The following is a 23,282-nucleotide window of genomic DNA, read 5'->3' on the forward strand; positions in this document are numbered from 1 at the left end:
ATTTAATTATAATTCCACTTTTACTCTCTGTAAGGTTAAAAAAAAAAAACAAAGAAAGGTGAATGAAAAGAAAAGGGAGCAATATAAAAAAAGAAAAAAAGGGAAGAAAAGTAAAAGAAACAGAAAAAAAAGACTGACAAGGAACATGCTCCAACTGTGATTAATGTTAAAGTCAAGATCACTAATTAACATGGTAATAGTTGCTCGTTTTGCTCTTGAACCATTTAGCTGTTCCTGGATCATGAACATATTATTTTATGTTCTTCTCTTAATTGGATGTGATATGCAATGTGTGCAGCAGTAGATGGCAAAATAAACACTAAGAAGTACGCAGTGCTCATACATACAAAAAGCTGTGATGTCTCTTACATTTTCGTCAGTTGCAGTCAGTTGATTTCAGTGATGACAATCATGACATTATTATGACTCAGAAGAATTTTGTTTTTAGGGTAATACAAAACATCAAATGTTGTTTGTTGTTGTTTAGTCAAATGCCTGAAGACAGGTTTAGACCCCACAAGTGACACCAACAAAGCATTACTCATGAGGCAACTACGCCAGGAGATAAAGGGGGAGGATGGCCAGTTCCTTTCCCCCTTCTTTGCATACATTGCTGACTAGTTACATATTACACTAATCAGGTTTCAGGTGTATACAAACAATTGTTCTTCCTCTGACACATATAGTTAAGTGAGATGTATTGCCTGCTAATATATCTACATATCAGCCGGAACCTCAATCAGAGGTGAATATCAAATATTTCATTAAATTAAATCGCAAAAATATTGTCCTGTTTGTGACTTTAAGAGAACACGAATCAGATACAGCGAGTTTTGTCATTTGCATCTTATCTAAACCTCACTTATGATAAAGTGTCCGAACATCTAAGAATGACCAGGTAAACATATGATTTCTTGAAAGTGATGAATAGAGATATTTGGAGCAGTGAACAACGTACACTGTGGTTTTATTTTCAATATTATGTGCGTGTATTCTCTTATTATTAGGAACATATTCTGTGAACACCGTCTCTCTCTCTCTCTCTCTCTCGCGCGCGCGCACCTCCCTTCCCTCTCCACCTCTGCCCAGAGATGACTGTTTAAATTCGTTCATTGAATTATATTCATTACTCTCACTTTCAGTAATCAGTTCCTCTCAAACATAATCATTTTCAGATTCACTACCAATGTCTAGCATGTCATAAATTGTTAAAGGGAATACCACTCTCATACTTATCTTTTTCATTAGTTCGAGTAAGATACTTGCAATACTTTATGACAACTTATTTTTTTTAATGTTCACCATATTAGCTGAATTAATGTGCGTCATGTTTACTTCAATTTATGAGCTAATGATTGTAAATTAAAACCAACAATTAATTATTATATTAATCAGTGACTGATTAATCTTAATATATAAAATTGAATGTGGGTATGTATGTATGTATGTGTGTATGTTCTCTATACAAATCTACACGCTTTGACCGATATGTGCCAAAGTTTGCACATTTAACCTTCATAACCAGGAGAAGAACATAGGCTACATTAAAATTGTGCAAATGGAAGTTAAACTAATTAAAAATATAAAAAATAAAAATAAATACGGTCAAACATTCATGTGTAATACTAAAATGCAATCTTCTATAGTCAATTGTTTTTTTATTATTGTCTGTTGTATTCAACATCGACTTTCACGAGGCCATGGAAATTTTAACACGAAATTAAATTACATTGTTGTTACAGATCATGAAGGCTAAAACTAGATAATTTATGCAATAAGTATCTCTACGCAGTCTAGGACGGTATTATGAATTCCTTGATGCAGTTTTGTAGATAGTGAGCAAACTGTTTTATACAACTGAATTCTAGAATTCTTTGAAACTACAAGGATTGCTACCACATAATTTACTTACTGTAATATTGAATAACCAATAGTACTATTGCGAAATATTGACCCACCAAAATTATGCACGAATAAGAATTGGTGTGAAAAACTCATATGATACGTAATAGAATTGGCAATATTAACTGCAAAAATAAAAGGAGATGTTTTTATTCCACGTACTGCTAGGATACTCATTCAATTTTAAGCAACTGCAATTTCAATGCCACTAGCATTTGTAATGGCCATATTAAAATGAAGCTCAAGGACAGTCGCTCAAAGTTGCAGACATTAACTAAAAAACTGCGTGTTTTTCACATCCTCAACTATATTTTATACAAAGAATTGAAAAAAAAAAAATTTTTACACATATCAATAAGCAATTCAATGATACTTTTGTCATGTTGCTAATGTAGTATGTGAATGTACATAAGCCCACTGAAAATAACATTGTATTAATTCTCAAAATATTGTTATTCACGTTGCAAATTTAGTATGTTAAGCATTGTGGAAATAAAAATCTCTTGATTTCTAAAATACCGGTAGGCCTATACGTTTCTCAGAATATTAGTCTTTATGTTAAAAAATGACTTATTGCGAGTTTATATTGTATCTGTATTTTGTGTGTAAAATTAGAATTAATATAATATGTTCTGAATTTATGAGATATAGTTTCAAGTTATATTAAAAAAAACTGGATATGATATAAGTGGGTGTACAGCGGTCAAGAGTTAAAAAAATCTTCCAATATAAATTAAATTATATATGTATATATTGATTCGATGCTGAAACTGATCAGAAAGAGGAGAAGGAATTATATTTTCGTTCGGTTTTACTTTGTTTATAGTTTGACTTTTCTATTCCTTTATTTGTATTTCTGGTGGTGTGGAAGAGAAGGCCTAATGGCCTTAACTACACCAGATAAATAAATAACATAAATAAGTAAGTAAATAAATAAATAAAAACAAATAAATAATAATAAATAAATACACAAATTTAAAACAACAGTTTAACGTCAGGCACATGATGAAATGTTTTCTTTTCGGTGCGTGATTTACAACTGTTTTAAATTGAGTTAACCCTGGCAGGCATTTGGCTAAGGAGTTCATTAATTCATGTAAGTGACGTTAAGTAAAGATTCATCTTTATGGGCGAGGAAAGCTTAGTAAAGACAATTCGTTTTGGTTGTGTATAGTTAGGTTTCCGAGATTTCCGAAAATTTAATAACCAGTTTAATTAAAAATAGAAGCAGGAAGGAAAACCCAGGCAACGCCGGGTGCTTTCAGCTAGTATGATAATAAAGCGAAGTGCGATGTGTCATGCAGAATTGTAAGAATGTGCTAGTAATGAATGGCAATGAAGTAAATTGAGCTATACTTAAAAAAATGAACTGGATAAAATTGGACAGAGACAACTGTGGAGAGAAAATCATAAAAGAGAAAATAATGTTTTAAATATTATTAGAGGGAGCTGTAGTGATATAGAAAAACAACAAATGCTTAGTTAAGCGAAAAACAAAACTTCAATATAAAATTACAGGATATTATGTATAGGCCTAATGATAAATGATAGGAATGTTAGAATTGGTTTTGCATGGATCAGGTTATGAGTATAGAAACTGAACATACAAAATTATATCTCTATTATGTGGAGAAATAGAAGATATAAAGGATATATTGTTAACATGATTGTGTTAAGACAGATTGGAGTTATGTATTTTAACAGGGTCTGCATATGACGGTCACTGTAGACCACTATTTATTCAAGAAAAATTTTTAACTGTCATAAATTTATATATATTTCAATGTCTAATGAAAATTAAGAAAAACTTTAATACTTATCACTCTGAAACAGAAGTTCACCATTATAATACAAAGTACAATTATTGTCTTTCAGAACCTAGAGTTAGATTAAGTCCAAAAAATGGTTCAATTCTATTGCTATAAAAATGTTTAATAAGTTACTACAAAAGGCACATTGTGCAAGTTATATATAATTTAAATCTGTTTTGTATAACTGGTTAATCAACCATTCATTCTACAGTATTAGTGAATTTCTTGACTCCACTGTAAATGTATTCTAAATTTCTAAGCTGCATTGCTCTATAGTATTATGATTATTATTAGTATTGTAGAGACTTTTTAGTAAGAAGAGAGAGTGGGCAAGAGATCCTTGGGCAGACCGTTCAAGCGTTGGCAAGAGACCGTAATGGGCCACTAGGCCCAATACATGCAAGGATGATGATGATTATTAGTATTGGTTATTGTTATTATTATTATTATTACCAGTATTGTTATTTCATTTGTATTATTGTATTCATCTGTTTTTACATTTTATGTTAAAACTCGACGAACACCTCAAGGTCAACACACCACTAATGGAAAATACAAATTCAGATAGATTGAACAAATAATTCTGTGAATCTCTTCTTAAAATTGCAAAAAAAAAAGCACATTCCACGAGGAAAACCAAAAAAATACACCCCATTCTGGACAGAAAGCCTGAATTTATTGAAACAAGATAGAGATAAAGCAAGAACCAAAGCAGAACATAGCAAAACACCAGAAGATACTCAATATTGGAGGAAGAAGACTGCCATTCTTAAAAAAGCAATCATAACAGCAAAAAAGAACAGTTTTAATAAATTTATTGAAAATATTAATTACAGAACCGATAGCGCTAAAACATATAAATTCCTGAAGAATATTTCCAATACACAGGAAAATACTAGCCAACCTATTATTCATAATAACAAAACACTAACATGTAGTAGAGATATAGCAAACGCATTTAATAAACACTACTCAAACTCTCACAGATTACATCCCAATATCAAAAAACTGACAAATTTATCAAAAGAAATTAAAATTTAAAAACCAAGAAATCTCCTGGCCCCGACAACATTCATTCCGAATTTTTTAAACATCTGGGGGAAAAAGCCAAGTCTGTACTTTTATCCATTTTCAATTTATCATGGAACACCTCAATTCCTGCAGCTTGGAAAAAAGCAATCATTGTACCAATTCACAAAAAAGGGAAACCTGCTCATGATGTTAATAGTTATCGACCAATAGCACTATTAAGCATGATAGCAAAAACCATGGAGTCCATGATCTCCAACAGATTAACTTGGTATTTAGAATCCCATAATCTTTTATCACCAAGACAAGCCGGTTTTCGACAACTACACCCTACCAATGAACAAGTCCTACACCTCGGCCAAGAAATAAAAGACAGTTTTAACAAGAAAGAAGATACCTTGGCAATATTTATTGACTTTCAGTTAGCATATGACTCTGTTTGCAGAAATAAATTATTACTAAAACTCCAGAAATTAGGTATCTCCAGCAATATGTTCAGATGGATATCAGAATTCCTTAGTCAAAGATTCATTGCCACTAAATTCAATACCTCACTTTCTAGTTACAGACAAACATATCGAGGTCTACCTCAGGGCGCTGTCCTCAGCACAACTTTATTCAATATTTATATAAATGACTTACCCTTCCTATTAGAGGAATCAAACATGAAAACAGCACTATTTGCAGATGATATAGTTTTGTGGACTTCCGGATCTTACAGACATAGAGCAGTGGCGTATACTGGTTAAAGGGTTTGGGCTACCACTGACCCTATTATTACACAAAATATATTTTAAAATCCCTATAATAAAATTCCTTACATATTTATGTGAATTCCAGACGTCTTGATTGGGACGAAAATACGTTGATGACTTCGTCCTTGAAATTACAGTTGGGTCACTTGCAAAGTTTCTGTAGAAATGACTTTTCGATGGATATTAGTGCCAAGCCGGATAAACGTTCTTGTGTATGAGTTGATCTACAGTAGGATTTTATTCTCTTCAACGCAGAAAATGTTCTTTCTACCGATGCTGACGTAGCTGGTATTGTCACAATTAATGTTGCCAATTTAAAGACTTCAGGAATAACTTGGTTCAGCTGGTTTTCATATATGGCAGATAATATTTCATGGATAGGTTTGTTCGAAAAATCAAAGACTTCTGCTGAATATATTACACTTAATTCATTTTTCAAATGTACTTGATCAAAGTGACTGTTATAGGACTGAAATAATTGTTTAGTGCCTCATTCGGGAAGTTTTCTCTATAAGCAGAAAAATTTTGAGAATCTAGAAGATGTGTGAACTGAAGCTTTCCATAATCAGAAAATCTGTCAGTAATTTCCAAAGAATTTTCATTTTCCATATTACTCCATATGGACGGAAACCCACTACGTCTGAACTCGGATATAGTATTTTTTTTTTAACTTTGATACCTCTTGCAAGTAGTATGCTATGTCTAGACTTTTTGTCTGAAGAATATTGTAGATCACATCTGTATGTGCGAACACTCTAGCATAGACTTCAAGAAGAAATATATTCTGAAACTGTGTGAAAAAATTCAAATATCCTTGAGCCTGCACATTTACAGCATCATCCCAGTTTTCTTCAGAGTCATTACAAATGATATTTTTAAAGAAAGCAGTCCGTTTTTCTCTGTATTCCTTTACTGTATTTACAAGCCGAGATGTAAAATTCAATCTAGTTAGTGCTACTTTTGGGAGTTTCTTGTTCATAAATTCCTTGAGTTTTCTGATCTTTTAGGAGATGATGAGAAAAATGCAGCTAAACCCGACAGTGTTTTGAAAAAAATGCGGCATTCTGGAATGGATAAAGTAGTTTGTTGCAAAACTAAATTGAGAACATGGCTGTAACAATGGACAAATAGGGCTTGAGGATACTTTTCTTGAACTTTTGTTTTTAAGCCATTAATATTTCCCGCCATAACTGAAGCACCATCGTATGTCTGTGCAATTAACTTATTGCCGACATTGTATTCTGCTATAACACCTTCCACATGCTGAAACAAAGCAGCAGCAGTTTTGTCCGAACTGACATTTGTGAATCCTATAAACCATTCTCGAACATTGGCAGTACTGTCGACATATCTTAAAACAGTGGACAATTGACTCTGATTAGAGCAGTAACTTGTTTCATCAACAACAATGGCCACAAAAGGCTTTATGTTCTTTATCATAACCCCACTTATAGCAAATATTAAGTCATTCTGAATTGCGAGAGAAGTACCACAAAATACTGTTGAACTCTCAAGATGATTGGCCAGTAAATGATCAAATTCACTTAAGGAACTTAAATATTCAATATAATTTCCTATATTGTCTGATTCCACACTCTCGTTATGACCCCGAAAAGCCAATTCTTGTTTTCCTAGAAAGCAGACTGCGTTAATAAGATGCAGTAAAATCTCCCGATTTTTTTTTTTCACAAGAGCATTGTGTTGGTCGATGTGTAGAGCTTTTGGCTTATCTAGCTGTAAATCAATTCTTGTCTTCCCAAAGTTTGCAAAGTTCATGCTACTACAAATATGAGCTTTTGATTTGTCGTATTCTAGGACTGCCGTTCGAAGGGAGTTCATATTAGAAAACCCCTCTTTTGACCACACATTAGTTTCGCGGCTAAATAACAAACATGGCCAGCAAAATAGTTTAGACAGTTTAGAAGTACCACACAACCAATTCCACTTACCATATGATGTTGAAGTGAAATGGCGTGTGTACTCTCGCTGTTTTTCTTTTACGTCCATGGACAAATTTAACTCAGGAGTTGGTCTTTCCATTTTGACAATTTCAACTTTCTCGTTGTTATGTACGACGGTTAAAAGGCACTTTTAATAAACCTTCTATTACACAGTCATTTTCAACACAAACCTCTCCAGAAACTTGTTCTGCCATATTTTTCACAATATCACTTAATTGGGAAATTCAAAACTTAATAATTCACAATTAATATAACTCTTAGACACTCGAACAAATCACAGATTTAAAATAATGCACTGCAAGAACACAATCACATTCAATTGCTAGCGTACTAAGTGTATTGCTGCTTCGCGCCTGCCAAGAAACCGATCACGAGAGCGGCAACTCGCCCGCCTACAGTGCACGATGGAAACAGGAGGGAGCGGGGGGGACGGGCAGTTGTGCGAAGGACAGCGTGAGCGAAACGGTCACAGGCTACCTCACGTAGCAAGCGGTTTCTCCAGCGATGCCACCTTGACAACTTGTTTCTTTTCGAGAGCAGAGAGCGCATATAAATCTAACAATTACTTTAATTTTAATTACTATGGTAAAACTAATAATACAAAATTATTACATTATGTTATATTATAAACTTTTTCTTTTGTAATTTCCTTGGGCCACCACCGGTAGCCCCGGTAGTCCGCAAAATACGCCCCTGACATAGAGACAAAATTCAAAATTCTGCTCTTAAAGCTCTAAATCAACTACATGAATGGAATACATCAAATTTGATGACACTTAATTTAAGCAAAAGTAACTACCAAATATTTTCACTCGGTAAAAAAGAAAGAGAATTCAATATCCAATACAATGGCCAAAACCTTCCTAGGACTTATGAATCCAAATATCTCGGAGTTATTTTCGATAGTAAGTTAACATGGAGCAACCATTTGAAATACATTTCTGAAAAAGCTCGTAAAAGATTCTCCCTTCTAAAACGACTAGCAAGAAAGAAATGGGGATGCTCTAGGAATACTTTGAACACTACATACAAAATGTTTATACAGCCAGTGCTGACATACTGCGGAGAAATTTTAATTACTTCACCTTTCCTAAACGACATAGAATATGTTCAAAACCAAGCTCTCAGACTCATTACTGGTGGAATCAAAACAACTCCAATAGATTCTATGAGATTCCTCACTAATATTAACAGCATCAAAATGACAATAGAAGAAAAAGCACTGATTCAATATGAAAAACTTATCAGATTACCAGGAAACAATTGGCATTCATACAGTCCTCTTTGTAGATTGAAAACTCAAAAAAGTTTCATATCCATTGTTCAAGAATTAAAACAGAAAATCAATATCCCGAATTTAAAAGAAAACTTACAAATTAAACCAAACCCTTTAACTCTATTAAATATAGAATATAATCTAAATTTAACAGAAGAAATACTGAAATCAGAAGTAAACACTGAAATACTGAAACAATTGTCTTTAGAGACAATTAATATTAGGTACCCTCCACAAAACTGCCTTCATTTATACACCGACGGATCCATGATCTCCAGAGAACAAGGTGCCGGTGCAGGTGTTACGTGCTGTCTCTTCTCCCTTTATAGATCTCTTGGATATGGAACAACAGGTTTTGATGGTGAAATCATTGCAATAAGTGAATGTCTCAGGAATCTTCTATGCCACATCAATAAATTTAGGAATGCAGTTATATTGTCAGACTCCAAAGCAGCTATTCTATCAATCATCTCTAAACACACACCTTCATCTCAAACAGCAGAAATAACTAAAATGCTCTCTCAATTAATATCACTCAATAAAAGAATTGTCTTCCAATGGATACCATCCCATTGTGGAATCCTGGGAAACGAGAATGTGGATGCTTTAGCAAAGAAGGGCAGCACTGCTACTTACAGACCTGTTACTAAATCTACGTATTACTCTGTGAAGAGATTTATTAAATCTACATACTTAGACTTCAACAAACAAAATTTGATAACTGAATCCCAAGGGAAAAAATGGAACTCCCTGCATCAAAATCCACAGTTAATTCCCGATTTACCACGAAAATCGTCTGTAGCTGCATTTAGATTGGCAACAGGCCATGATTGTTTGGCCAAACACCTGCATAGAATTGGAATATATCAGTCCCCTAACTGCCCATTGTGCAACTCTAACCAAGAAATGGATTCGGAACACCTCAAAATCTGTGCTTCAGTGACTGGTCATGATAATATCTTTGAAAAATATTGGAGTGCAAGAGGTCAAATAACTTTATTGTCAAATGCCTGGCATTAGAAAACAACAACAACATTTTATGTTAAATATTATTTTATAGCCTCTTGTAATTTAGTATATTTTATGTCTATTGCAACAAACTGTTGCTCATGACATTAATAAACGGTTGATTGAATATAGTTGTATGAAAAAGGAATGGCAACATTATAGTAATGAAATTGTATTAACCAAAATATCAAAATTACAAATGAACAGATAATAAAATCCTTAGGAACATATTTTTGGAAAGTACGAGAAAAGTGAATGAGGGAAATAAAAATGTAAGTATGTATGAAATGTAAGTAGACCTACCTTTGTATGTACAAAATTGTATTTGATAAGTGAATGACAGCTAAATGACCAGAGGTTAATGCTGTCATTCAACATTGTAACATGTTGCAATTAATTAATTAAATACTGTAAATAATAAACAAATAAATAAACAAACAAAGAAATAATTAGATATAAAATATAGGAATATGTGCTGGGAGCATATATGTCTATAAGGAACAACCTATTAAATGGTCATTTTTTGATACGCAAAAGACTATTGGTTTTTTTTATTTTATTGGGTTATTTTACAACGCTGTATCAACATCTAGGTTATTTAGCGTCTGAATGAAATGAAGGTGATAATGCCGGTGAAATGAGTCCGGGGTCCAGCACCGAAAGTTACCCAGCATTTGCTCGTATTGGGTTGAGGGAAAACCCCGGAAAAAACCTCAACCAGGTAACTTGCCACGACTGGGATTCGAACCCGGGCCACCTGGTTTCGCGGCCAGACGCGCTGACCGTTACTCCACAGATGTGGATAAAAGACTATTGGAAGTCCTGCAGAAATAGAATAACTATGATGCGAATTAATAAGAGGATAGAAAATTAATGATCTATATTGGAGATATATTACAAAGAAATTATATCTATAGTCTTATCCAGTTAAGGGAAAAGTTCTATGAGGAAGGATATGTCACTGGATTTATTTAAATTTCATTAAGAGCCCACTACACAAAATTCAGTACTACTATAATGTATACTGAGTGCCCATGCCATTTAACTTGTCATTAAATACCTTCTCACACTGTAACTGATTTCGGAGTCTATCGAGTTTCGATGCTGGCTTGAGTTTGAGCCAGTGGCAACACCAATAAGAGCACCACGTCGTGTCATCAGCTTCGGTAATGCTGCTGCCCAGGTTGAGCTGAAGTCTTGTGATGCAATACTGTTCATATCAAAATTTAAACCTGAATAACAAAAGAATAGCTCATATAATGCAATATGTTCAAACAATCGAAAGATTAGTTTCTATTTTATAGGAAAAGATGAACAATGAAGTTGACAATATTTATCTCTACTTTCAGCTAGTGATTTCAATGCAATTATTATCAACAACAATACCACAAGTGCTCATAGTTTTCTGATAATTTCATTGAGCTTAAGGAAAGTTTCTTGTCATAATAATTATTTCGAGACCGAAGGACGAAAAACAATTATCTTATAACAAGAAACATAAGTTTAAAGCAAAATTAAATTATCAAAGAAAATTATCACCATGAGTGATATTCAGCTAGTTAATTCCCTCGCGAAAAATTAATCTTATAACACAAGTGCATTCCAACAGAGGTTATAGATACATACCTAAGCCTTCTGGAATATGAAATTCAATGATAAATATTTGAGAAAATAACTTGATCTCCTTGCAATAAAACAAGTGAGCATCTGAGAAGATTAATATAATTATTACTTACTTATTGGCATTTAAGGAACCCGGAGGTTCATTGCCGCCCTCACATAAGCCCGCCATTGATCCCTATCCTGAGCAAGATTAATCCAGTCTCTACCATCATATCCCACCTCCCTCAAATCCATTTTAATATTATCCTCCCATCTACGTCTCGGCCTCCCCAAAGGTCTTTTTCCCGCCGGCCTCCCAACTAACACTCTATATGCATTTCTGGATTCGCCCATACATGCTACATGCCCTGCCCATCTGAAGCGTCTGGATTTAATGTTCCTAATTATGTCAGGTGAAGAATACAATGCGTGCAGCTCTGTGTTGTGTAACTTTCTCCATTCTCCTGTAACTTCATCCCTCTTAGCCCCAAATATTTTCCTAAGAACTTTATTCTCAAACACCCTTAATCTCTGTTCCTCTCTCAAAGTGAGAGCCCAAGCTTCACAACCATATAGAACAACCGGTAATAGAACTGTTTTATAAATTATAACTTTCAGATTTTTTGACAGCAGACTAGATGACAAAAGCTTCTCAACCAAATAATAACAGGCATTTCCCATATTTATTCTGCGTTTAATTTCCTTCTGAGTGTCATTTATATTTGTTACTGTTGCTCCCAGATATTTGAACTTCTCCACCTCTTCAAAAGATAAATTTTCAATTTTTATATTTCCATTTCGTACAATATTCTCTTCACGAGACATAATCATATACTGTGTCTTTTCGGGATTTACTTCCAAACCTATCTCTTTACTTGCTTCCAGTAAAATTCCCGTGTTTTCCCTAATCGTTTGTGGATTTTCTCCTAACATATTCACATCATCCGCATAGACAAGAAGCTGATGTAACCCGTTCAATTCCAAACCCTCTGTGTTATCCTGAACTTTCCTAATGGCATATTCTAGAGCAAAGTTAAAAAGTAGAGGTGACAATGCACATCCCTGCTTCAGCCCGCAGTGAATTGGAAAAGCATCAGATAGAAACTGGCCTATACAGACTCTGCTGTAAGTTTCACTAAGACACATTTTAATTAATCGAACTAGTTTCTTGGGAATACCAAATTCAATAAGAATATCATATAAAACTTCTCTCTTAACCGAGTCATACGCCTTTTTGAAATCTATAAATAACTGATGCACTGTACCCTTATACTCCCATTTTTTCTCCAATATCTGTCGAATACAAAAAATCTGATCAATAGTCGATCTATTACGCCTAAAACCACACTGATGATCCCCAATAATTTCATCTACATATGGAGTTAATCTTCTCAAAAGGATATTCGACAAAATTTTATACGATGTCAACAAAAGTGATATTCCTCGAAAGTTACTACAGTTAGTCTTGTCCCCCTTCTTAAAAATAGGTACGATTATGGACTCCTTCCATTGTTCTGGTACAATTTCCTTTTCCCAAATTGCAAGTACAAGTTCATAAATTTCGCTAGATAATGCGCTTCCACCCTCTTGTATTAATTCTGCTGGAATTTGATCAATACCTGGAGACTTGTACTTTTTCAGATTTTCTATTGCAATTTCGACTTCAGAAAGTGTGGATTCCGGTATAAATGGCTCAGCAGTTTGTATTTGAATTTCGTCCCGATCATTTCTATTTGGCCTATGTATATTTAGTAGTTGCCCAAAATAGTTTTTCCACCTGTTCAAGATTGAATGAGAGTCTGCAAGCAAGTCACCATTGTCATCCTTAATCACGTTTACCCTTGCCTGATATCCGTTTTTAAATTCCTTTATACCCTTATATAAATCTCGAATGTTTTTATTCTTACTATTTGTTTCTACATCATTCAGTTTTTCCTTCAAGTAATCTCTCTTTTTATTCCTAAGTGTACGACTTGCTTCCCGTCTTTCATTGAAATAATTATCTCTATTCTCTTCAATTTGGATCCTGTACGAATTTCAATTTTGCCTGTTTCCTTCTATCTGCTACAATGGAACAATCTTCATCAAACCACGGTTTCTTTTTCTTAGTTTCATGATAGCCTATGCTCTGCTCAGCTGCAATTTTGATATTATCTCGGATATTGTCCCACACGCTATTAACGTCTAACTCTTCCTTAGCTTCGTCGGAAGTTGCTAAAGCAGCAAACCTATTAATATAATTATTATAATGTTTTATTGTGAAATGCATAAGTTATTATGTCTTTATTTTAAAAATAATCATAAATGTAATTATATAAAACGTTTTACTTCGGAGTAGGCATTATTTATTTGCATTTGAAAGTTATACATTATACATTTTATTGAAAAAAAAAAAAACTATTATTATTAATTTTGAGCAACAAAGAACTGTTAATATAGTTTGATTGTCATTAGTCAATTATTGAGCATACCTGGTTGGGTTTTTTTTCCGAGTTTTCCCTCAACAAATTGAAGTTTTATTGTGAAATGCATAAGTTATTATGCCTTATACAGAGTAAGACATCGGACTTCACCAAGTAATTCTTTAGCACATGTCAAAACTAAAATGCCTTTAGGAAAATCTCATATCATGCATAGTTATTATTATTAGACTTAAAAGAATGAAAAGGTGGCCACACTGTAACAAAATGCTGTACTTCGGAGAACGAGCATCCTTAGCAAAATGCTGCAACACAACTGATCAGCTCAGTGAGGAGAGAAGTGAAATGGAAAAGAACTGAATTGGAAAGTCAGGGTTAATTCTCAATCATGCTCTATTTTTTTTTTATTCTTGTGTTTTCTTTATTTATTTATCTATAGTATTTCACTTATTTTAAATTTTTAAATACAGTATTTATTTTTTACTAAGGCCTAATTTTCTTCTACAAAGTAAATTATTTTTATGTTGATTTATATTTTAAATCTCATATTTGGTTCAATGCAGTATTTAACAAAAATGTATTTTTCGAAGATGTCAGCCAATAAAAGATTCCTTTATAACAAAAACAAAGTTAGTAGAAAATGTATGTACAGTACAATGATTAGGGGCACCATAATAGGGTGAATAAAATACATGAATGTTGATAAATAAAACTACTGTAATTCGTGAAAAAGTCGTTATTTAAGTAGAATTTCCATGTTTTCCCTAATCGTTTGTGGAGTTTCTCCTAATATATTCACGTCATCCATATAGACAAGAAGCTGATGTAACCTGTTCAATTCCAAACCCTCTGTATTATCCTGAACTTTCCTAATGGCATATTCTAGAGCAAAGTTATAAAGTAAAGGTGATAGTGCATCTCCTTGCTTTAGCCCACAGCGAATTGGAAAAGCATCAGATAGAAACTGGCCTATATGGACTCTGCTGTAAGTTTCACTAAGACACATTTTAATTAATCGAACTAGTTTCTTGGGAATACCAAATTCAACAAGAATATTATATAAAACTTCTCTCTTAACTGAGATCGATAAATGGGTTTGCGACCTCGATGTTGGATTAAGATTTAATTTGGGTGTAGAATTTCTCATATGCCTTTTTGAAATCTATGAATAACTGGTGTACTGTACTCTTATACTCCCATTTTTTCTCCAATATCTGTCGAATACAAAAAATCTGGTCAATAGTCGATCTATTACGCTTAAAACCACACTGATGATCGCCAATAATTTCATCTACATATGGAGTTAATCCTCTCAAAAGAATATTCGACAAAATTTTGTAGGACGTCAACGATATCTTAGGAAACTTATTAAATTACCTCATTCAAAACACTGCAATATTGCGCATCAGGTATGGATGAAAACCCAGGTTTCACAGAGAAAAGTTTCATTAAACTACTGTACAACATCTATAATGTTTGATGAAATCACATTTCTACAACAAATGGTTCAATTTTGTAGTTTGTTAACAACAATAATAAATCTATCTGGATCGTTTGAGAAAATATTTTATGTATAACAGTGTATATTGTATTTAGTAAATTTTAAGTTATTAAATGACTGCTGCATCAATCTAGTGATCAGCACGCTAGTCACTGACTGCAAACCACATGGATCCAGTTCGATATCCAGCTCTGTCCTCTGGTTTTAGATCTGGAGATGTCATGCGCACGACAAGCACAAGACAAGGGACATACATGTAGATTCGAGATACATTTCTGCCCATACCAGGAATGGGACCACAGACTGAATGGTTGAAAAGTGCATGCATCCAGTGAGCCATAGCAGAGGACAGCAATAATAGGTTGGTTTGCTGGCTGCTAGGTGTTATCTGGTATATTGATTATTACCTAATAATTTTCTCCCTAGCTTCCCAATATAAGGCTACTAAATTATCATTCTTTTGTTTATCACCATCAAGTTGACAACAGTTCAAGGAAAGCAGTAATACCGTATTTACTCGAATATTTCACGCACTTTTTCCCCGCAATTTCGATCTATAAATTAAGGGTGCATGAATTAAGCGAGGAATTTCACAAGCTGGTATTTTTAAGGGTAAAAATGACAAAACTACGCAGTTCCCTTACATATCCTAGTAACTTGTCTTCAAGATCAGGGAATTTTCCACTTTTTGGCCCACGAAATGCTTTCCTTGATGCATTTGTTTCTTGAAGAGCTTGTTTTTGTTTCCTCCAGTAGCGAATATTAAATTCTGGAACTGTGAATTCACGTCCAGCTGCTCTGTTGCCATGTGTTTCTGCATACGCAATAACTTTTAATTTGAAGGACGCAGTATGACTCGAATATCGGGATTTACCATTCATTGTTAAAACTTTTAACAGACGGCTTTTGACAGGTCTCCCTTTTCGAGTCTCAAACTCAACTGATGCGATCCAACACAAAGCTTTCAAAACCCCCATTCAAATGGTAGGGGGAGGTCAATACCCTATACCGGTATTTTTAAAGGACTTTCATAGACGAGAAGGGTGCGCCTGTAACAGGTAGCTGTCCGGTCCCAAATACCGCTATGCACTCTCTCGTTATGGCATTTAAGATACCGTACATTCAGGGCTCCTCAACATAACACACCTCATTACTTCAAGTTTCAGCATGTAGGTACTTGTTACAGTATTTCACGAATATTAAATGTGTGAAATATACGAGGAAATTAATTTATTAAATTATATAGTAAATAATTTGGGTGCGTGAAATATGCGATGGCGTGAATTACGCGAGTAAATACGGTAGTTGCTCTACAAAAATTCTTTATCGATGATACAGTATTTCATTGCTTTATGAATGTCTTTCCATTACTTTTCATATTACTTAAAATATATTTTCAATGACTTCACACCAATAAAGAAATGAAAAGTGTACTTAGGCAAACGAGCTATGTTTGATTTCACTATGTTAAAAAGCAAAATGCATTAAGTCAGAAATATTACTTCTGAGAAAAAGACATTTGAAAATTCTTGACAATAATGAATTCTCAAAATATTATTTTTAGTAAGTTGTTTCTCTTTATGTATATCTGATTTTTCAATTCTAAGTTTATACACATACATTATGTACAGTCTTAGAAAACGTTTTGTCCCAGAAAGGAGGTGTGCATGATCAGAGGATGTGCGACCTGAGTCACAAGAGAAGGACTAGTTGAGGTAATAAAAATAGTTTTGTTTCGTTGTATGTATGATCATGCACACTGCCTCCTTTCTGGGACTTATAAAGTATCTGTGGGACAAAACTTTGTTCTAAGACTGTACATTATAGACACCTTTTTCTCAGAAGTAATAGTTTTGACTTGATGTGTTTTGCTTGTAAACTGACAATTTGATTAATAGTGATAGTGGTACAATATAAGAACATAATTAATTGATTAACTAGTGGACTTACTCGTGTTAATTATGTAAGATATGTGCAGCTTACAGCTGTTTCAGTGCTTCACACACCATCCTCAGAGCCTACTAGATCACGGCGTCATCTCATACTTCTCTGCCTGTTATGTGGGTGTGTTTGATTGTTAAAAGGTGTTGAAGAGTGGAGTCAAATAGTGTGTGTGTACTAAAATTGATCTGTGTGTTGAGAATTTGATCGGGGTGTGTTTTAGTGTGTTTGTATATTTCGTATTGTTCTAGTGTGTTGAGTTTTTGGTTCTTGGTTCCATGTCCGTATTTATGTTATTGTATGTATGGTTAGCATTGGTTATGTGATCGGCATATGTAGCTGTATTGTGTCCTCTGGTTATTGCTTTAATGTGTTCTTTGTAGCGTGTTTGGAATGATCTGCCTGTCTGTCCTATGTAGAACTTATCGCAACTATTACATGCGAGTTTGTATACACCTGTGTGGTCGTATTTATTTGTTTGTGTTTTTTGTGTGTTGAGATGTCTTTGTAGTGTTTTCTGTTCTGTATGTTATGTTGTATTTCTGCTTTCTGAATGAAGATGCGATCTTATGTGTGCTTTTGTTTTCGTATGTTAGTGTGATGTATTTCTTGTGTTTGTGTTGTGTTTTGCGTGTTTTTGTGTTTGTTAAGTTTTTGTTTTGTCTTTCTTATGATGTTGTCTATTATGTTTGGACTGTATCCGTTTTCTTGTGCTATGTATTTTGTTAGTTAATCAATTAATTATATTCAAGTGTTAAAAGTAGTGTACGCAAGATTCAAAATGGGATATAAGAACAATATTTCTTACAGCTGCTTCATGAAACAGAAACTGTAATCATTTTTACCTAAATATATACATACAAGCTCATAAAGTTTTTTATTTTAAGAATTTAAATAAAATGTCAATATTTTAACGATATTATTAGTTTGTATTCCAAAATCAGATCTTTCTGAATTGAATGTCAAGACAATACACAATTCATAACTTGCCTACAGGATCCTCATGGGTGCTATGAAAACTAATGGAGAGGCGACCTGCATTGTTGAATGTCTTCCTTTTTGCAAATGCTTGAGCAATAACTTTATGCTTCTTCAATCTGACGGGTTCTTCTGCTTGAGTATTAAAAGTCCTGGTAAAGAAACAAGATGTTATTCATTTTCATACCAAATAACACTTCAAATTTTACCATTGGCCTTACTTAACCTGCAAACTCCACCTTAAAGATAATGAATATGTAGTGAGAATTTGACATACATACAATAGATCATTTTCTTACATAATTATAATGAATTTCACATTCATGCAGAATTACATTACAGCAAAATATAATGCAACTCTTTTCAACAGTTTTGACTAAAACTGCAGTACAGACAGGTTTCACTAGTCACATGATTTGCTACATATTACGAGAAGAGATTATTATTTATTTATTTATTTATTCTGGTGTAGTTAAGGCCATCAGGCCTTCTCTTCCACAACGTCAGGAATACAAATACAATAATAGAAATAAACAGAAAAAAAAAAACACTATAAACAAAGTAAAGCCACACAAAATATACACAGGTTGCAGTCACACAAACTTTAAATGAGTGATTTAAGTATCATAATTAATTCTATCCTAACTAATTAACTAACATAAACAAGAAACTTAGAATTTTAATCTAGATTAAAAAGAAAAAGAAAAAAAAAAAACACAAATCAATACTTCTAGCAATACCTAAAAAACGTTAACTAACACAAAATTTTCCAATTTAATTTTGAATTGTGATAAAGTCCGGCAGTCCCTGACATCATTAGGTAACGAATTCCAGAGGCGAGGTATTTCTACAGTATAGGAAGATGAGTATAAAGTCGTTCTATGATGAGGGATAGAAAGAAGTGCTTGATGTCGGTTTCGAAGAGTTGTAAGAAATTGAAAGTGCGATAACAGATAATTCGGAGTAGAAGTATGCATGATTCTAAAGAGAAGAGACAGTGAATGTATTGTTCTTCGTTCCTTCAGACGCGCCCATGAAAGTAACTGGAGGGAAGGTGTTATATGATCAAATTTACAAGTATTGCAGATGAATCGTATGCACACATTATGAACACGTAGTCTCTCAGCTAAGAGTGAACTTACATTAGTTAGCAAGGAATCGCAATAATCAAAATGGGGCATTACAAGCATCTGAATAAGACTGTTTTTTAGACTAAGTGGTAGAAATCCTTTCATATGAAACAAGGAGTGAAGTTGAGAAAATATTTTTTTGCAAATGTGTGTTACTCAAGTGCTTCGTAGACGATTATGTCCCATTGCGATTTCTCTGGATTTAACCTTAATCCAAATTTGTGTGGCCACAGTGAATTCGAATTCAAGTCTTCGTTTATTTTGTTTACTGTGTCACTAGTCTCATCAGGGTGGAAATGCAAATAAATCTGCAAGTCGTCAGCATTCATATGGTATCTGCAGTGTTTTATCATATTAGTCACGTCATTAATATAGATCATGAAGAGTAAAGGTCTCATGATCTTGAAAATCAGTAACACTACGGCTAGGTGCACACTTATCTAGCAAATCTGCTTTCTGCAGAAACGTTTTTTGCTGAAATCGAAAAAAGTTTTGTTTTTCCTAAAAAGCAAATGTCCTTGAGTCTTCAGTCTTGGAACCATGGCTGGAGGGGATTCAAAATCAACTGCAATCTATGGGGCACTAACCTCTAGATTTTATCGTCACCAAGAGGCCAATGTCATCTGCGTATATCGGCAGCTGACTCTTTCTACTGTGGATGAAGCATAATGGGAGGTCGTCATTGATAAACACATTAAGCAATAGGAGCCCAGTGACAAAATCCTGAAGGACTCCTGCTTCAATTTCGTGAGGGGTAGACTAATTTTTGCTTAATTGGAGCTTGAATGTGCGTCTTCTGAGATAGGATTAAATAAAGAGCACCATTCAATCTGGAACTTCCAGGTCCAGTAATTTAACAAATACGAGGCGCGTCCATAAAGTAACTTTCCCACTCGTCCCACAGCTAGCAAACCATATCTTGTGCGAAGCAACTGCATGTACGTGATAGAGTAATGTCCTGGCATGGCGCATGCGCTAGCGAAACTTTCCGAGTGCTCTCAGTAGCTTTGTTGCATTGGTTGAAGATGGACGCTCCTATTCCAACTCCCGCTGCATGTGAAGTGTGATCAGTGATAAAGTTTTTGAATGCACAGGGCATAGCGCCGATTGAAATTTATCGTCAGCTGTGCCAGGTCTATGAGCCTAACGTCATGAGCAAGCAGATGGTGCGTTGCTCCACAAGGTCGTCTCTGATGATGGTTGGCCTCCCACTACGCTCCTCGTCATGCACATTTTGGTGTCCTGCTGAAAATTGTCTACAGCAGCAACGCACCATTTGCTTGCTCATAATGTTAGGCCCATAGACCTGGCACAGCTGACGACAAATTTCAATCGGCACTATGCCCTGTGCATTCAAAACTTTATCACTGATCGCACTTCACATGCAGCAGAAGCTGGAATAAGAACATCCATCTTCAACCAATGCAATGAAGCTACTGAGAGCACTCTGGAAGTTCCGCTAGTGCATGCGCCATGCCAGGACATTACTCTATCACATATATGCAGTCACTTCGCGCAACATATGGTTTGCTAGCTGTGGGATGAGCGGGAAAGTTACTTCATGGACGCGCCTCATAGTCTCTCATGCCAAACCTTGTTGAAAGCCTACTCAATGCCCAGGTAGGCCACAGGTACTTACTACATGTTCTGTGCTCAGTCTTTGGGTAATGTCCTCAGTCATGTGAAGAGCCTGGCACATGGTAGAATGACCAAAGTGTGGAATCCGAACTGCTCATTCCTTATTTGAAGCAAAACTATATCAATGACATGTATATGTACAACCTCCTTTCCTCTGCCAGTTTGCTGAGAGAACTGAGGAGACCAATGGACCCATAATAATTACTTCGATTCATCTTATCTTTTCATGCACTCAATCGATCACCTTCCCTCTGGTGAGAAGTTCCATTACAAGAGAAGGGATAGTGACCAAGCCAAGATGTTATTGACGATATTTGCTATGTGATCATTAACTGAATGGGGGAGATGTTGAAGTACAATGCCTTGCACGGACTGAGGCATCAAATGAAATAGACTACTTTACAACCATTCCATGGCCATTCCCAATTTCTGGCTTTCTGTTAAGGTCACGAACTGAGTCTTCAATAGCTTCAATCTGGGGAATATTTAAATTTTGATCCAACAGCTAAAAAGTGATCTCAACAATCTCGTCCAGTATGTGACGTAAAGATAGTGACATCTGGTGCGATCTTCAGTGAATGATGAGATTATTGCAACAGATTGAACAGAGAGATGTGCCAGATATCTAACAGTTACATGGACTGACTCACTGATCTGCCTGAGAAAGCAGTTCATCTCAATTCTGTGCTCATCTAACTTAGTATGCTCCCACAATGTCCTAGCTTGACTGTTGGATCTCTGATATAGGTAGGGAGTTGTATCCATCCCACTTCTGAATTGTGGCATCCACTGCCATCCTGATGCACTCTGTCACATTGCTAGCAAATCTGTCTATGTCTGCTAGAGTACTTCAGGGGGAAGCGATGGAGGCATAGAGGATACATGGTACTAAGTACTCAAACAGCCACTTTGTTGTGGAACTATTAATCTCCAGAGTCCTGAGACATTTGTTCTTTTATTTTTAAAGTTCACTGTAATTCTACACTTCAAAAAAAGTCACTGACATGAGGAAAAATTCTGCAGGTTACAGTTAGCGCACAAATGCAAGTAAATAATACTATACTTTGGGTCTCTGCACATACATCTCATATCATAATCATGTATCAAGTATGGTATAGTATACTATATCCTCAGGACTCGAAGGTTAAGCAACTGGGTACATAATATCCATGAATACCGGTAGGTGGTTGAATGGATGATGATCCAGGATAGTTGATCTTACAATGGTAGTGAGATTTTTAACCAGGGTAATATTCTAACGATTGGGGATGTCTTGCAGCATCTGGTGTGTGTGTGCATGCATGCATGCGTGTGTGTGTGTGTGTGTGTGTGTGTGTGTGTGTGTGTGTGTGTGTGTGGTTCGTAAAGGCTGTCATGAAGTATCCATTTTGAAAAAGTCTCGCATTCAAATGTTCAACTTGGCTCCTCTTATATGTCTGGCCAATACGGTGAACAACAAAGGAAGTTACGAGCTTGTAATGTTCGGAGACAATGGCCACAGTTTTTTTTTGTAAGAAAAATGATCAAACTATCAGCCTGTCATCCCTTTAAGGATGGAGGCGAGTTTTACACGTAAGGATTGGCTGCTTGCAGTACCTAAGCAAAGTAGTTGAATGGAACTAGATAGTGCATTTCAGATTAAATATAATTTGAGTATCATCATACCTTCTGAGACATCTTCTCCAGGTGTCAACTGTGGAGCTCGTCCATACCCATGATGACATTATGACACCTGCCAAGAACATCACCAATATATGCAGTTGCATCATTGAGAGACTTGGTCGAGACTCTATCTTACATCTCTTTGTGTCTGCATTACCACTGCTCATAATTCGGCAACTATGAAAGATAACAACATAAAGATAAGCATAAAACTGATGCGCATGTTGAACAGCTACTTGTGAATGATGATAAAAGCAAAAGAAGAAAGAGGAAAAACTCACTAATTACAAGATTAAAAGAAAAGTACCGTTTTTTTTATTCTTATAAATAAAAATCATATATGTGCGTCATCCTAATTTTCTAAGTTTGTCTTAATAATTATTTAGAAACTTCTGAATACTTTTTTCAATTTCGTATTATAAACTAAATAATTTCATTCTGTTTGTACTTGAGCAATAGCATAGGTTTTAGAAGTATTCAATTACTGTTTACAGTTACTTCATTTGCTTAGAAAATGTTAATATTATAGAAAACATTTGCAGGAAATAGTGTGTTTGTAATTGATTTTTTTTTTGTAAAATAATCACATGTTATTAATTATTAATGCCATTTCAGATGTAATTAAATGCCGTTTCAGTTATACACTTTTCTCACTTACACGTTTTTTT

The 23,282-nt window shown here is 34.7% G+C and overlaps 1 protein-coding gene and 1 long non-coding RNA gene across 4 annotated transcripts in view; one reads left to right on the forward strand and one right to left on the reverse strand.

Moving 5' to 3' along the window:
- The window catches only part of LOC138709658 (uncharacterized), a 38,740-nt gene that overhangs the window by 11,867 nt on the left and 3,591 nt on the right, over window positions 1–23,282 (forward strand). Inside the window, exon 2 of the long non-coding RNA XR_011334989.1 lies at window positions 15,474–15,626. This is a non-coding gene — a long non-coding RNA (uncharacterized lncRNA). The remainder of the gene's footprint in view (window positions 1–15,473; window positions 15,627–23,282) is intronic.
- Window positions 1–23,282, reverse strand: part of smo (smoothened, frizzled class receptor) — a 61,590-nt gene that overhangs the window by 10,598 nt on the left and 27,710 nt on the right. For all 3 annotated transcript variants that reach the window (XM_069840590.1, XM_069840591.1, XM_069840592.1), the window contains exons 10-12: window positions 22,618–22,791; window positions 18,197–18,336; window positions 10,803–10,974 (exon numbers count right to left, since the gene is read on the reverse strand). In XM_069840590.1, coding sequence (XP_069696691.1) covers window positions 10,803–10,974; window positions 18,197–18,336; window positions 22,618–22,791 — 486 coding nt within the window. The remainder of the gene's footprint in view (window positions 1–10,802; window positions 10,975–18,196; window positions 18,337–22,617; window positions 22,792–23,282) is intronic.

Source organism: Periplaneta americana, chromosome 11, assembly GCF_040183065.1.
Source record: "Periplaneta americana isolate PAMFEO1 chromosome 11, P.americana_PAMFEO1_priV1, whole genome shotgun sequence".
NCBI classification, from domain to species: Eukaryota; Metazoa; Arthropoda; class Insecta; order Blattodea; family Blattidae; genus Periplaneta; species Periplaneta americana.